A 14844-nucleotide genomic window follows, 5' to 3' on the forward strand; every position below is an offset into this window, starting at 1 on the left:
TTCATGAAGCGAGCTCGATAACCTGAGATACTAGTACCAGTCGCCCAATATGCCTACCGTCTTCATTTGCGTTGAGCTTGTTAGGCTATAAAGCTCTAGTCACGTCTCTGATTTGCTGTGGGCTGGCCTCGCTACGCTAGTACACGGTACCTAGGACCAAATTTCAACAGGTTGTACTAGCACAGACGTTGACGTCGCTCTTCTGACAAATCCAGTGAGCCCATCTTTCTATACCATGGTCACGAGTAGCTGAGACTCGAATTGAAAACGGGTTGGGCGGCGAAGCATATTGCTCGTGGCCTAAAACAATATGGACCGCATCGTGACGGTTGTTGTCCCACTACTACAGGAAGACTTACCCTTGCGCTAGACTTCCGCAACTCGTTGTGGACTGGTTTCGTCGAGGTATATGTTATCACAGTCACACGCGCTGCCATCAATACCCGATTCTTCCTAATATTCCATTAAACCTCTTCACTGTAAAACAGCATACATCTTCAGTGCTAGAACTCTTATATCAGTCTCTCTACGTGACACGAGGCCGAATGCTTCAAGCGAAGCTCAGTCACAGAATGTGATGGCCAAATCGACCTAGAGTCACAAGAGTCATCAATGGTCCGGTGAACAGAGGCCGAGGGTAGCTCACGTTGTCAGTCTGGCACGCTACCTGGACCCATGTTTGGCTCGGGTCGTGAAACGCATCAGGGCAATTCGCGTCCGTGCAGTCTGCACCGAAACCATCGCGGCCGTTGTATTAACTATAGACGAAGGTGAATAGAGCCAATATATCTGACTAGGACTCGGATTGATATGCATCGAATGGACGTACCCGAAGCCCGAAGTGACGCTGAAAGTGTGGGGAGGAATCAAGCTGATGTCCGTGGAGGAACCGGAACCCGCAGTGGTAGGGTTTTTCAGCGTCGTCTCAATGAGTGTACAGCTTTCCCCGTTCAATCCGCAGCCCCCTGGTTGTTGTGAGGCATAAGTATGCTACTATTGAAGCGCAATACCAGTCGCCACTGACCAGTTTGCAGGTACCTGGAGCTTTGTTAGTACATGTCAACTGGATAATAGAAATGTAAACGTACGCAATGGCGGAGATGATAGGACCGTCATGGGTGTAGTCTCCCCCCGTTGACAGGATTACTCCGTTCTGGAGAAGAGTTGGCTAGGCTATATGTGAGCTACACGATGCTCCAGGCATGCTCTGAATTATTTTAGCGTCGTACAGTGCCTTTTCCACATCTGTATACAGTCAGTATGGAGATAACACTGACGATAAATCAGTATCGGCTCACTTATTGGTGAAGTGTATAGTGTGCGACTCCCCTAACGTAGAGCTGATAAGGGCTGACATTGCAAGGAGAGATGCAACGAATTGAAACTGCATAGTGACGGAATGCGAGGAGGAATGAAACTTGGGAAGGAGTGTCGAGCGGGCTCGATGGAGTGGAGGGACGTCTTGCTTGGTCTACTTAACCCTCCTACCTACCGAGTGGAAACGAACGACATCTTTATTCAGCGTGGTTGACATCTGAGAATACCGCATGAGTCTCTATACAAACGGGTTGACATGAGTGTTACGCGTCTTTCTGGGCTTGCCTTTGCGCCTAGTCGGCGGGTAGACTCCTTCTAGCCGCCTGCGCGCGTCGTGAATGTCTGTCAAATCCAACTGGCATCGACTGCGCCCCGTGATTGCTCGGAGACTTGTCTTCCATGTTTGGATAAGAAAAATGTGCTGGCTGGATAGAGCGCTCCACACAAGAGGGCGCAAGCATCGTACTAGTGATATACCATGTAGGATGATTGCTGCAGACTCCTCACATGAGCACGTCTATGACTCAAGACTCACCAATGATTCGCCCCAGGATGCATAGTCACTTAGTCTGTATGAAGTATAGTCTGTATGTGCGAAGAGTTGAATGCCTCTACCTTAGCCCCATCATATCAAATGCTGGAAAAGGACGACACTAGTTGATTGATGTTCGCATGAAACCAGTAAGCATGTGGTTCAGCCCGGAGCCATTGCTGCGCGATGCGCCTAGCCCAGCTCTGGGTTCAGGATCTTACTCTATTCACATGAGAAACGCCCACTGTGTCGCACACTACGGTAGCAACGACGACGCCGTGGGACACACCGATCACATACAAAAAAACGTCCAAGGATGGAAACTGAAGAACGTGAGTGAGAGTGACAAGGGAACAGATCACGAGATCTAAAAGACGTGATGACATGGGTACGTAGCTCAGAACATTGCGAATTTCCTGGAGTTCTTAGTCACAGAAGAAAATGGCCAGGTTCACCAGGAATGGGAGGTTTCGAAGTATCAATCTCATGTTTCTGTTCCAAAGACAAACAGGAAAGGGTCACATTGAGTAGAGGACCGGCGACAGAAGAGAAGGGGGATTTCCAGCCGGTGCAGTCAAACCTATTGTATCACAGCCGTAGTTGCATCTAGTAATAAGATTATTCAGAGCAAGAAACATTGGGCTACACTGACTACGAAACATAGAGAGGGACATACCCAAGCTGCTCAGTCTTGCGAATGCATGGGGAGGAAGTAGGGTGAGATTGGTGTCGGAGACGGAGCCCGGATCGGTCGGGTGCATCAAAGTGGTCTGATATGATGGCTGGTCAGTGTCTAGTCCGCGTCCTACCCCATACGCCCCAGTGAGTAACTCGGAGAATACCTATGTAGACCGGTGCTGTATCAACCTGGAATCCTGCAGCGTCTAGAGTGTGTCAAAAAATTCGTAAGCGATGCAGAATGGGCACACACGGGCCGTTCTAAGGACAGAGAATGGCGCTCCGCAGCGTCTCCACCAAATGAAGATGGCGTGCGCCCCAAGGTCGGAACCGCCTCCAATGCAATGCCGCAAGTATGACCACATGAGGGCCGCTGAGGGTCGCTGTTAGATTACCTTACTAGCGGGCGCCGACCCACTTATGTTGACAAACACCTTTTCGCGTGGGTAGATACCACTCCTGAGCTGTCTCTTGTCCTCGCACTCGTCCCGTGGAGAAGAGCAGACTAGTACATTGCCATAGTGCCCTCTGTCGAGTCTCTGTACCTCGAGTATCTGGATCTCTCCAGAGGCCAGCAATAGTCGTTCTCTGATCTGTGAGTACAAATGATCCGAGATGAGCGGGAGTACGTAACATTTCCAACACTATCTATGAGAAGGTAGCGCAGTTGAGATGTCCTGGCCGTAGTACTCGCGGCTTTATTCCACGGCTCATCCATCTTTGAGTGCTGATTCTCCCAGGGGCTTATGGAAGGAGCTAACTAGAAAAACAGCGACAGACCGGGAAGAAAGCTACCATTAAGCGACAACTGGCATACCAAAATAGCACCGGGACAAGTAGGAGATAGTGCTCAGTGAGATTAATGATGCTTGAAGTTTCCTTCTCGTAGGTATAACCGGATCATACTTGCTCAGTAATTTGACAGGCGTGAAAGGCGATCAGGCGTCAAATCAGTCACAGAAGTACCTTCTTCGGCATATTGTTCACACACCAATTCAACGAGCCACGATAGAGATGACGATGGCGAGACTGCAAACAGGGCCACCGGTATCTCAGTGAAGCCCGTGATGCGGGGTTCGGAAGACCAAAGCCTTCGTGCATGGCTGGTATGCCGGCCATAACAGATAACATCCCTACAGGCTTTCTATAGCATGGCACGCCATCACGGGAGCGAGACATCAAGCATCAGTTTTCAAAAAAACCGTGACAGTGATGGATAACCGATGTTTGTCTTTAGGAGAATATTTCGCGTCCAATCGTTGCCAGGTTCTAGCTTTGACAGCCAATTTCTGTGCTATCAACTCGATACTGTACACTTTCGGCCTAACCTGATAGCAACATCCTCCAAAACTCTCCCAACTCGTCTCTGGTTTTTGCACAGCTGATTTGTCCTTATCACTATATCAAAAGAGCTCGGGAACCCTGTACCCAGCCAACAGCTCACAAGCTGTGATGTTATCTGCCCTTCTTAGGTTCAGTCACAGAATGTGATGGCAAGGTTGACCTAAAATAACGAAGCAGAGTATAAGCCTTGCAGCGATGCTTCCAAGAAGTCAATCGTTACGCACATTGTCAGACTGGCAGGCAACCTGGACCCCTGTGTCACCTGGGCTATGGAAAGCAGTCGAGCAATCAGGGCCTGTGCAATCGGCTCCTGCACCGTCGCAGCCTCCAAAGTACCTAGAATGAGAGCGCTTGATGTCAAGGCATCAACGTCATCCAAAGGTCAGTTGAAGCGTACCCGAAACCTGAAGTTACACTGAAAGCGTGAGGGGGGATCAAGCTGATGTCTGTTGAGGAGCCGGAGCCAGGACTGGTGGGGTTCACCAGAGTCGTCTCGATAAGCGTACAGCCTTCCCCGTTCAATCCGCAGCCGCCTAATGGTTCAAAGTTATCAGCTTGATAGACTGCGCCCATGACAATATCCACGAACCTGTTTGCAAGTAGCTGAATCGACGTGAGTCAATGGGAAGTCCTGATGGAAAGTGAGGACTCACGCAATTGCAGAGATGAGAGCCCCCTCGATTTCGACAGTCGCGCCTTGAGACAGGATGTTGCCGTTCTGGAGGAGAGTAGGCTAGTATAAAATTCAGTTCTCTGTATCGCAAATTGTGAGTGGTTCCTGAAGCAATTTACAGTGCCGAATCCGCAGCTATGGAAGGGTTTCAATGAGGAGCAAGTTGAGATTGGAGCGCATATGCTGCTCACTTATTGGTGAACTGTACAATGTGCGTCTCCGCTAAGACAGACCCTATGAAAACTCCAATGGCAATGAAAGTCACAGAAAGTTGGTACTGCATAGTCGAGAGTGAAGCGGGACTGAGAATTTGACTGGGAAATGTCGACTCGAGCGGGGTCGATGGGGTGTAGGCTCGTCCTTCCTGACCTATTTAACCCTCCCTCCCAATGTATTCTGCATCCGTGTCCTGGGGACATCAGGTTCCATGTGTTCGTGCAGGCCATTGGTGTGAGAACATCATCGAACACATCTGAATATCCAGCAAGGGCACTGACTCCTTCTAGCCGGGTCAGCCGTCGGGGATTCGCTAGTGCGATCTGTTGAGGTCTTATGGGCCCTGAGAGTCCTGTAAGTGTCAGACGTTTAGGAAGCTCATTTTCGAACCCGGAAAAACGTTTCTGTAGTACTCATGAGGCAGACACACCGCGCTCTGTACTGAACGTGAGTGGGAACGATCGATTGCGGCCTCGCAGGCTACCACCCGCAATCTTCGACATGTTTGCACACTTGGAATGAGGACCACTTATACTTGAGGATCTGTTTTAGCAGAAAAGGCTTCAATATTGACGCACAATCCACGCGAGGACTATACAAGGACTGGATAGCACCTGTAGTTGCTCTCGCCCGGACGGCCACGGCAAATAGCGAAAACGTGATAGGCTGATTCGCTCCTTCAAATTCCTTGGCCCTCTCTCATCACGTAGCTGAAGGGTCAGACATCTGAGGTACCGGATATCAATCCCCCCCGTCGCCCAACAAGCTACTCTTGAATCTGGGTGAGAGGTCCTCAGCGTCTCGTTGGCATCCAGACGGCTTCTGGCAACATCCAGACCTGTTATTTCGGTAATAAGCTCTCATACACAGACCGGTGATATGGCGCCATGGCGCACTATGATGCTGGGGACGTATTAGCAACTGTCTGGTAGAACGCAGAATCGGCAGAGCGTGTACTATATTGCCAACCACGGCGGCCGAACAAGGTCTCCATCGGTCAGGGATGAAGTGTGCTCCGTAGACCGAGACCGCTGGCTGTCATGCACAATGAGTACGAGAACCCGAGGGGCCTCTATGATGAATTTCATTGACGATGCTGGCAGTAAGCTCATTGGATCAAATGGCATCATTCGGGGTTCAGGTACCTATTGACCAATATTGCCCGTGGAGTAACCTTCGCCTCTCGGCAACGGACATCGTGGGCAAGAGACTCCGGACGGTTTTTCCGATCAAGCAAAGCTGCCACGCATTGAGGAACCTGACACAATTCTGAGTGGTGGATTCAGGTACCATCCTCACATGATATACTAACGACATGTTTACAATTCAACGCAGCCACTTACGATACGATGAGAATACGTCGTTTTTTCCAGGTTTATTGTCCAACGCCTGCTTCACGGAAGGAAAAGAGGGGGATGACGAAGAGGATGCCCTGTAGGTCCCTTACAGGAGGTCTCAGCGGGGACCCATGCGCGTGTACAAAATGCCCGATACTGAACTAAATGAGAAGAATGAGAGCACACGCACGACTGAAGTCCAATGTGGAGAGCTGCTGCGGTGGAGGTCGGCATGTGGCCTGATTTGACAGTAGCTATCGTGTCACCAAAGCTGAGCCAGACCCGACGATCACTCGATCGATGCACCCTCAAAGATGCACCACGCACGGCCGAGTACCTGCCGTTCTTCACGCCATCTGAAATCTGGTATCAGAAAAGTAGCGGTGAAAAGTAGGAGAGCCGACGGGTTTAATATAGACAACTCACGCACGTGCATTTCACCCTGTGACTCTGTGCAAGCCGCCGGTAGAGGTGTAGATCAACACAAAGTGACAAGAGCGGAGACGGCCCAAGCTGATTCCTGAGAATCTGGTGGTAATAAGCAGGAGCTAGCACATACCCGGTCAAGATCGGGCACACACGGGGATATGACAGCGCGGGATGGAGAATGTATTGCACTGTGATTGTTAGAACGAGTAGTATTGAAAGCTTTATTGCCTGTTGACGCAGGCTGAACGACGCAGATTGCCGAAGAAGCCCGAGTCATTGATCCAAGTTCCCTGATATTCGGCTGTGGGGTCTGCATCTATCCTCAGCCGCGGGACGACTGGCGGAATGATGCTTCCACAGTGCCAGATATGCGTCATGAATCTGCAAAGCCGAAGACGAGGAACGCTTCGAGGCCCCTCTAGTTCGCACTAGAACTCTGACATGTAGAGCGACAAGACTCCCGGTTACCAGATGGCATAAGCCTCCGAAGGCGCACCAGTGGACTAGTGAGCTATCCAACGCAAAGCTCTCAGATTCATACCAACAGTAACGAGAACGCGACGTCGTAGACCATAGAAATTAACATCGGAATCCCTAGTCTATACAGAGAGGGAAGAAAGGACGATACAGACAGAATAGGCATAGTTGAAAGTGGCTCGACCGCGACTCAATATGCCAGAAAAGAGGAGACATGTTATGGCTTGCCTATAACTAACCCAGCCTGGCCATGCAGCAGGACTGCATGGTAGGAGGGAAGGTGAGCGAAGGGAGTCCATGCTCCGCACTCGAATTCACGCTTCGGATGGTCACATGTCGGGCACCTTGTAATAATGTGTGGGAGAAGTGAGTGGTAGAGACAGGACGCACTCATGGAAGACTTCACAACAAACCGCAGACCATCCTCTAGGCATCTTGTCGAACTGGGAGCTTGTCGCTGAAGTGTGATGGATGCCTTCCAATTGGTAGATTCCCACCGTTGAAATCCATACCAAATGAAGATTGTGCTGCAATCTTGGGTAGAGACAAAAAGTGAAGCCCAAGACAATGGATCAGAGGGGAAGAAATGACAGCGCGCACGACCAGGTAACCGGCCCTGAAGTTGCTGACACACGAGCGTCAGTCGTCGACTTCAAGCCTGGCATGCGACCAATATCTGACCTCTAAGACGATGTTGTTGTAGTGTGCACCGTGCTTCGGGCTCGTTCACAAAGGTGAGTCTTTAGGCTTACAGATGTGATAGTCCATGAGGTGACAAGTGACAGGATACACGCGGACACGTCAAGCCCCTACTGCCAGCACCTGCCCCTTCGGCTTCCATGTCTTTGCCACACCTCATGGCGAGTCTTACATGCACATATTCCCTTCCTGTACTCTCTTTGGAACTCATAGAGACTGTGGTTGATATGCTGTCTTTTAACAAACGCGCCCTGGAACGTTTTACTCTCACATGCCGCGCGCTGCTTCCTCGCAGCCGTTATCATCTTTTCAACGCAATATGGCTCCAGCCGACTTTCGCAGAGGCCGATTCATTATGCGGTTTCCTGGATGTCCACCGGGAACTAGCTTTAAAAGTACACACGGTCACCGTCTCTTTCCGCAGGCACGAAGATCGCGAAGTAGCCGTTCATTTCGTCCAGGTCTTCTTGCCGAGGTTACTTAGGAAGGTTCCTCACATACGCTGCGTGAAGCTCTGTACCAATGCCAGCAGAAAATGGGACGCTCCTGTTTCGTTCCATACCTCAACTCTCGCATTCGTCAAAACAACTCTTCACCTTCACGAATTGCATATCGAGAGCATCCGCTTCGCATCGCATGTGGAGATCGTGAGAATGATAGCTGCACTTCCTCTGCTCCGATCTCTGGAATGTCACCATGTGGATTTGTGTGCAAGAAACGATATGATAGTGACCGCTCATCTCCGGGCCTCACAGCTTCGTAGATTGTCGGTGAGTGCGTCGGGAAACCTCGTATCCGAGTCACGATGGCCTGAACCACGAACAGCTCAACTATGACCGCAGCAACTCGAGTAGCGTAGCTACCCTTCTCCTGCAATTGACAAGAAGCACGCTCGAGGAGCTCATCTTGAGGCCTCCTCGCCAGCATGAAGGTTTGTGCGCCACTACCCTTCGCCCTGGTTACAACTGATATTCACCCAAGATCTCGGTACTTTGGACTTTCCATTTCTGCAGAAGCTGGTGCTATACACCGAGTCATCTTTGGACCGCGCCGAAGGCATATTGCGTAATTTCAAGACACCTTCACTACAACATCTGCGTTTGCAAGTCGAATCAAGCATACGATTCGGGGATCACCTGCAAGATTCCCAGACAGCAGCGTCATCTCTTGAACCCTTGCTACTCGATGGATCCAAGCGGGTCACTGTGGAGATCGAGGGGGGACGCACCAACAGGATGGGACGATGGGCAGCATTATTCCAGCGCATCCTTCCGACGCTGCATGCACAGTCACGACTTGCAGTAGTCTCTTCTCGCGGTGAGTGATAGCGTGCGTGGAAGAGCAACTTCTGACGTCGGATGGGGGACAGGGCCACATTCTCTACCAGGTCATGAGGAGAAATATGGCATCTCTTGCATGGCGATATCTCCCGACAGCCAGTGGATCTCAACGGGAGGAGGTGGCGTAGTGATCATGCTGTGGCGAGCGAGCGATGGCGTTGTCGTCCACGACTGGGCAGCGCATCACTGCAACTCCCTAGCTTTCTCCCCCGACAGTCATCAACTCGCTTCTTGCGGTACGGACGGTCGAGTACACCTCTGGGATGTCGTAAACGGCCAACATCTCGCATCGCTAGGCTACCCGGCCGTCGAATCCTCAGAGAACCGCTCTGGCATCGTCTCCGACGTCGACACAATGTGCGCCTGGTCTCCAGATGGCGCTCAATTCGTAGAAGCATCTAGCCCCTGGCTTGGGGCGGGGACGGTGCGAGTGTGGGATGCACACACTTTCCAGCAGATCTCTACGATCACCGGATTCCCCGGTCGCACCACACCTGTCGCTTCGCTGCCAGACACCTGGTGGTGGGCGGTGTTCGCCTTTGGCCGACCGAGGATGCTAGGGGCGCTGACCACAAGCGGAGCTCCTTCGAGTCAGCGGAAATACGGCCCTTTCACCATCGTCGCCTGCGCATATGACCCCTCGAGCTCGCGCGTCGCAACGGGAACCGGCAACGGGGAGGTCTGTATATGGTCCACTCACGATGTCGACTGGTCCGAGCTGGTCCTCCATCCGGCCGGAGAGCGAGGTGCATCCACGGAGATGTCCGTAGAATTCTCGCCCGACGGCCGCTTACTCCTCTCAGTCTCGAAGTTTGCTGGTGGAGTTGTCATCTGGGACTCGCACAGCGGCTGCAGGCTCCGGTCCTTGGAACCTGATGAGGACGAGCCCAGGTTCAGTTCGGCGTGCTTTTCACCGGATGGCAAGTACGTTGCTACTGGGTCGCTGGACGGCGTCATACGGTTCTGGAGTACAGTGGATTGGGCAGTCGCTGGAGCGCTCGCAGAACACTCCTCGGAGATTGACCGGATGGTGTTCGCTCCCAACGGGGAATTCTTGGTATCGACGGCAGACGAGTCAGTTTTGATCCTGCACGTTCATGACCTGATAGCGCGGGGGTGGATATCGGCAAGGAGTCCATGATGTTGTCTAGAACTTAGGCTCCCCTCGTAATCCTTAGGACTCATCGAGTAGTGTACGCACCGCTTTTGACGCTATGGGAAAGTGGGTATGCTCAATCGGAGCCCAAATCGATGCCCTATGGGCTTGTTACCTATGAGAGGGTTCTACGCATGTGACATGTACTGATGATGACCTACAGGGAGGGCTACAAGCATGCGGGCCTCAAGAACTTAAATGAGTAAACGGTAACTGCAAAAATAGCATTTGTGTCAAATGGCGCATCTGATGCCAGTACTGCTGGACGGCGGCGCCGGAGGGCGCCTTCCATGCCGACCGGACCGTCTAGGAAGGTTCAGGGCAGGCAACGCGTAGCCACACGCATCGCTGCTGTTCAGCCATACATTTCACTTTTCTGTCTTCTCCTTCTCATCCTCTCAAATCATCAGCGGCTCGAACATCAATATTGACGCGATAGCATTGAAACTGAGTTCCGGTTTGACTGGACTACTGTGTCCTTTGGGGTTCGCGTCCGGTTTGCTTGACCCCTGTCAACTCGAGATCAGGGCGGGAAATTTAGTTGTCAATGTGCCTCTCAAGATCATGAGCGGCCTTGCAAGCTAAGTCATTGTGAAGTGCGTCTTCTGCTACCTACGTGGCTGGGCCATGTGCCTGTAATGGGAAGGTGCGTGCATCCGATTGCCCGGTGATTGTGTCGCTCTTTCGTGATATGCGTGTATGTCCTCAGATTCTGTCGTCTGAAACGCAGACATCGCCTCGCTGAATGCCTGGAAAGCTCATTGCGTCGTCCACGGTTGCGTCCCCGTGCAGTCGGACGAGGCTCACCTTCACTACGATGTGTTCAAGACTCCTGCGAGGCGTAAGAGCGCGGTCGATGACAAGAAGGATGTCGTCCGGCACACATATCTCCAACGCCCAGGTATGACTCTCGCCACATGAATCTCTTCGTGTCCATCTACGAGAGACTACGAGTTAGGCATGCGCTGCCTCTGCGGTATGGGTGAACGCACAGAGTACGGCATCTCGCACGTATTCAGCTCCATCGTAACCACGTCCGCGGACGCGATGGACGAGTACGAGTATCACCACGCGCCCGAAGAGCTGCGCAGCGTTGCGGCGGTAAGGCTCGAAATCCTCTGCACCAGCCCCGACACGCAACCAGTTGTCGGTGTGCGCAACGTCGGCCTCGCGTGCGACCACAGAGGCGGGTGATTTTAAATTGGAGCAGCGAGCTCGGGGTACAGTTGCGGGTAGTATGTTGATGACACCTATCCTGCCGCGACCGGGTAGCGTACGACTTGGGCACCGAGTGCCTTCTCGATCCCCAGAAAGGGGCCAGGCACGACGCGTCTCATCCGTTCTTCTGGATCGCCCTGCCGGGCAATCGGTCGGAGTCCATCGCGACGCACACAGAGTCATAAGGAGACCAAGACTCGATCGTGAGCCGGGCTGGGATGTTAGCGACGGATGCGGCACAGATGGATGTGGATTTTGTCCTGGAGGGCGTGAAGCGGGCCGGTCGAACGGCTCAGCACAGATTTGGCTGTCGCCTGTTTTCCGTAGGAGATTGTTCCACAAGACGATATCTTGACCGACGTGGTTGCTGTCAATGGCCTCCTTGCAAGCTTTCTTTCTGAAACACCTGGCGGTGTCTTGAGCGGACAAGCCAGTACGATTATTCTGAGGAGTTGAGCGGGCGGTGGCATCTCGCGTTCACCTGCATCTGCTGAGACCCCTGAGACCTGTCGCTATCGTTGCGGACCGTAATGCGGTTCCTGGTTGCCTGAGCACTCTCTGCTATTTTCTCCCAACAGCTAACTTGCGTCCTTCGCCATGCCCATCCAACAGAGCTTCCCTCTACATCAAACCCAGGACCGAGGCGGTACGCTTGCCGATCGGGTTGCCGCCCGAACCTCTTCTGCAGCGAACAACTGTCATGCTGGCGTTCTCTTCCAAACGATGCGGTTTCGCGCCTTCTCAGTCGTGCGGCTCTCTGCCACGGGTTGATAGTGCGACTGTCCACCTGACGGGACGCTGTCGCACTCGCGCTCGTATCGTTGCTACCTTTGTGGCTTCACAACACCCTCAAGTCAGCGGTACGTATGCGGTCACAGCCTCCAGAGAGTATTCCCGTGCACGCTCCCTCGAATGCCGCATTTGCTCCGGTCCACAATGGCGGGTAAATCAGTTCTTATTGTTCAGTCTCTATCTCTCAAAAACAGAACCGTCTCTATGTGTGCCGCTCTCAAGAGGCTCTTGTATTCGCTAGGATTGAATCAACAGAAGCGCCTGCTTCTCTCGAGGCAGCACCGCTCCCGGACGATCCCGATCCTCGATGCGGTAGGCGCATCCTCACACTTCAACGGATATACGGCATGTAGTCTCATGGCATGTCGTAGAGCATGGGAAGGAGTCTTATTCATCCGTGTCTCAAGTGAAAACGTGCTCGGTGCCAGATTCGCCATGATACTCTCCGGAAATGCTGCAGCACTGCAGTCCCTGCGCGTCGACTCTTGACGGCGTTGCATGTCCACCAGACGTAGTGCCAGGGTGCGCCGCCGCCCAGGCGCAGAGAGATCTCGCTAGAGATTGCTTCCAAGGGGAAGACAGAAACGAACAACGAGATCTCTCGGCGATTGTAATCCGGCGATGAGAGAGCGCTGACGCCAGACGTAGAACCGCACTTGCATCTCTGGGCTGCAGGTGGATCGTTTGAGCGTTGTACATAAGTGCGTGGTGCAGATCTCTTTTTCTTCGTTAGCTTCGTGACCCTCTCTCAGCCTCAGCCCCAGACTCAGAGCGTGATGTCTTCAGGCTTCAGTATTCCCGCCGCACCCTCGCTCGGGAACACCTTTGGTGCTATCATGATCAGCACGTTCGTCTCGTTGATGTACGGCTTCATTATAATCACTACTCAAGCCACTGACGCGTCGAGACAGGCTGTATGGTCTGACGGCTCATCAGACATTTCGGTATTTCCGGACATACCGTACAGACATTCCTCTTTTCAAGACATTAGTATGTCCCCACTGCATATGTTAACGTGCGTCGGGTCTTAATCACTCTTGAATCCTAGGTATTTGCTCTATTGTGAGAATGTTATTTCTCGCTTAGATTACATGCAGCTGAGTTCCGGAAAAGCACTGCCGACACTTTCCACTCCATCACGCTTATGCATATGTGGTACGTAGTGTCGCTATGAGGAACGTTCTATCAGCACGCTATACTTCAGGAACATCCAGCTACTACTACTTCGTCATCAATTATTTCAACCCACTCGCCTTGCTCGTGAGTGTATGGTACGTGCGTTCGACATACAGCGTCACTATGTATCCTTGACTCCTCAAGCTCTTCAGGTCTATCCAGGTAGGTATCGAAACCTGGCTCACTCGTCATGACACCTTTGAAACATCGTGTCTCTCTGCAAGGCACTTCCTCTCTCTACGGTGAGTCGACGCCCATACTTGCCCGTGTTGTTGCACACCATATCTGACGAGGCTCTAGGGAGTCACAGTGCTGCTCACCCAAAGGTGCGCTTCGACCAGCCTGACCATCCTGTCTATGCTCATTATCTTGCAGCTTTTATGTTCGCCGCATATATCTTGGTATGCTTTCCTTCTGACCTTGCCGCAGCGAGATACTCACTTTATGTATTTCAGTCGGCAAACATTATCTTCCGGTTGTCGCAGTCGTCGTATGATTGTTTCCCCGCTGCAGCGCCGAATACTCTATTCACCCCTAAGCAGATCATGTTGATGCTCGTCGAGGTCGGCTTCATTGTCGGTGAGATATTCGTCAATCCTAGAAGGGCCCCCAGTGCTTATACTTGAACAGCCGCCAGCCTTGAGACGTCAGTAAATTTTCCGTGCTTCATGCTTCGACGAAAGGCAGCCTCTCATGTCCGGAGTTATGTCTAGCTTCAGCAATGATACTTTCGAGGGCCTGAGCAGCCATACGGTGCGTCTCCAAGTCTACTACTCTCTTATCCTACGTCTCACAGGTACTGCATACGCTCTCAAACATTGCAGTGGATGGACGCGGCGCTCTTCGCTGTCGCGACATCGGTCGATCTCATATTGACAGGCGCTCTCCTGTTCATACTAAGAAGTAATCAAACACGGTTCCAACGGTGCGCCCATTATGTTCACAATGACCCCCATGATACAGAACACTGAGTACTAAGGAAATACAGGACCAAGACTATATTAGACACCCTGTCGCTATATGCTGTCATCGCCAGTGCGTCTTTCTCCACTTGGGTGCCAGTGACTCATCGTGATTGACGTAATACGCACACAGCTGGTATTAACACGTATTTATCCCTCTTTTTAAGCCGTTTCATCCACAACAAGTGATCTGATGTCTCGTATAGTGCTCTGACCATTCCCGCATTTGTATGCGTACGTTCCATTTTCCCCGGACGCATCAATACAGGCATCTAGGCTGAACGTATCGAAGTCCATAGTGCTGCCTGAGACTTTCGTCTACTTTGCAATCGCCATGCCTGCAATGAAAGGTGGGTTTTTCGTTCATAACAGACATTATTCCTCTGAAGAGCCACGCGGATAACCATCTCAATCCCGCCTCTGCACATAAGTCTACTCAAACTCGGTGCTTGCAATGCTTAACTGTCGTCAAGCACTGTCCGAGCACACCTCAAGCGG

At 52.0% G+C, this 14844-nt stretch overlaps 4 protein-coding genes across 4 annotated transcripts; 2 read left to right on the forward strand and 2 right to left on the reverse strand.

Moving 5' to 3' along the window:
• Positions 1-561: 561 nt before the first annotated feature.
• On the reverse strand, positions 562-1390 carry DICSQDRAFT_148664 (glycopeptide; the record flags this gene model as incomplete). The annotated part of the gene is made up of 7 exons (XM_007368064.1): positions 562-591; positions 647-726; positions 795-799; positions 830-990; positions 1085-1168; positions 1230-1245; positions 1299-1390. 7 exons carry the CDS (start codon positions 1388-1390, stop codon positions 562-564), a joined length of 468 nt encoding a protein of 155 aa, XP_007368126.1.
• A 2611-nt stretch (positions 1391-4001) lies between these two features.
• On the reverse strand, positions 4002-4827 carry DICSQDRAFT_172328 (glycopeptide; the record flags this gene model as incomplete). The annotated part of the gene is made up of 7 exons (XM_007368065.1): positions 4002-4031; positions 4096-4207; positions 4269-4404; positions 4461-4474; positions 4525-4604; positions 4664-4679; positions 4736-4827. 7 exons carry the CDS (start codon positions 4825-4827, stop codon positions 4002-4004), a joined length of 480 nt encoding a protein of 159 aa, XP_007368127.1.
• A 4291-nt stretch (positions 4828-9118) lies between these two features.
• On the forward strand, positions 9119-11392 carry DICSQDRAFT_172329 (WD40 repeat-like protein; the record flags this gene model as incomplete). The annotated part of the gene is made up of 3 exons (XM_007368066.1): positions 9119-10099; positions 10991-11099; positions 11157-11392. The coding sequence occupies 3 exons, from the start codon at positions 9119-9121 to the stop codon at positions 11390-11392; spliced, it is 1326 nt and encodes a 441-aa protein (XP_007368128.1).
• Positions 11393-13574: 2182 nt separating this feature from the next.
• Positions 13575-14535, forward strand: DICSQDRAFT_172330 (uncharacterized protein; the record flags this gene model as incomplete). Its single annotated transcript, XM_007368067.1, has 8 exons — positions 13575-13626; positions 13685-13785; positions 13840-13963; positions 14015-14030; positions 14098-14137; positions 14209-14309; positions 14373-14419; positions 14480-14535. The coding sequence occupies 8 exons, from the start codon at positions 13575-13577 to the stop codon at positions 14533-14535; spliced, it is 537 nt and encodes a 178-aa protein (XP_007368129.1).
• Between the last annotated feature and the right edge of the window lie 309 nt (positions 14536-14844).

The sequence above is a fragment of the Dichomitus squalens genome (genome assembly GCF_000275845.1).
Source record: "Dichomitus squalens LYAD-421 SS1 unplaced genomic scaffold DICSQscaffold_31, whole genome shotgun sequence".
Lineage (NCBI taxonomy): Eukaryota > Fungi > Basidiomycota > Agaricomycetes > Polyporales > Polyporaceae > Dichomitus > Dichomitus squalens.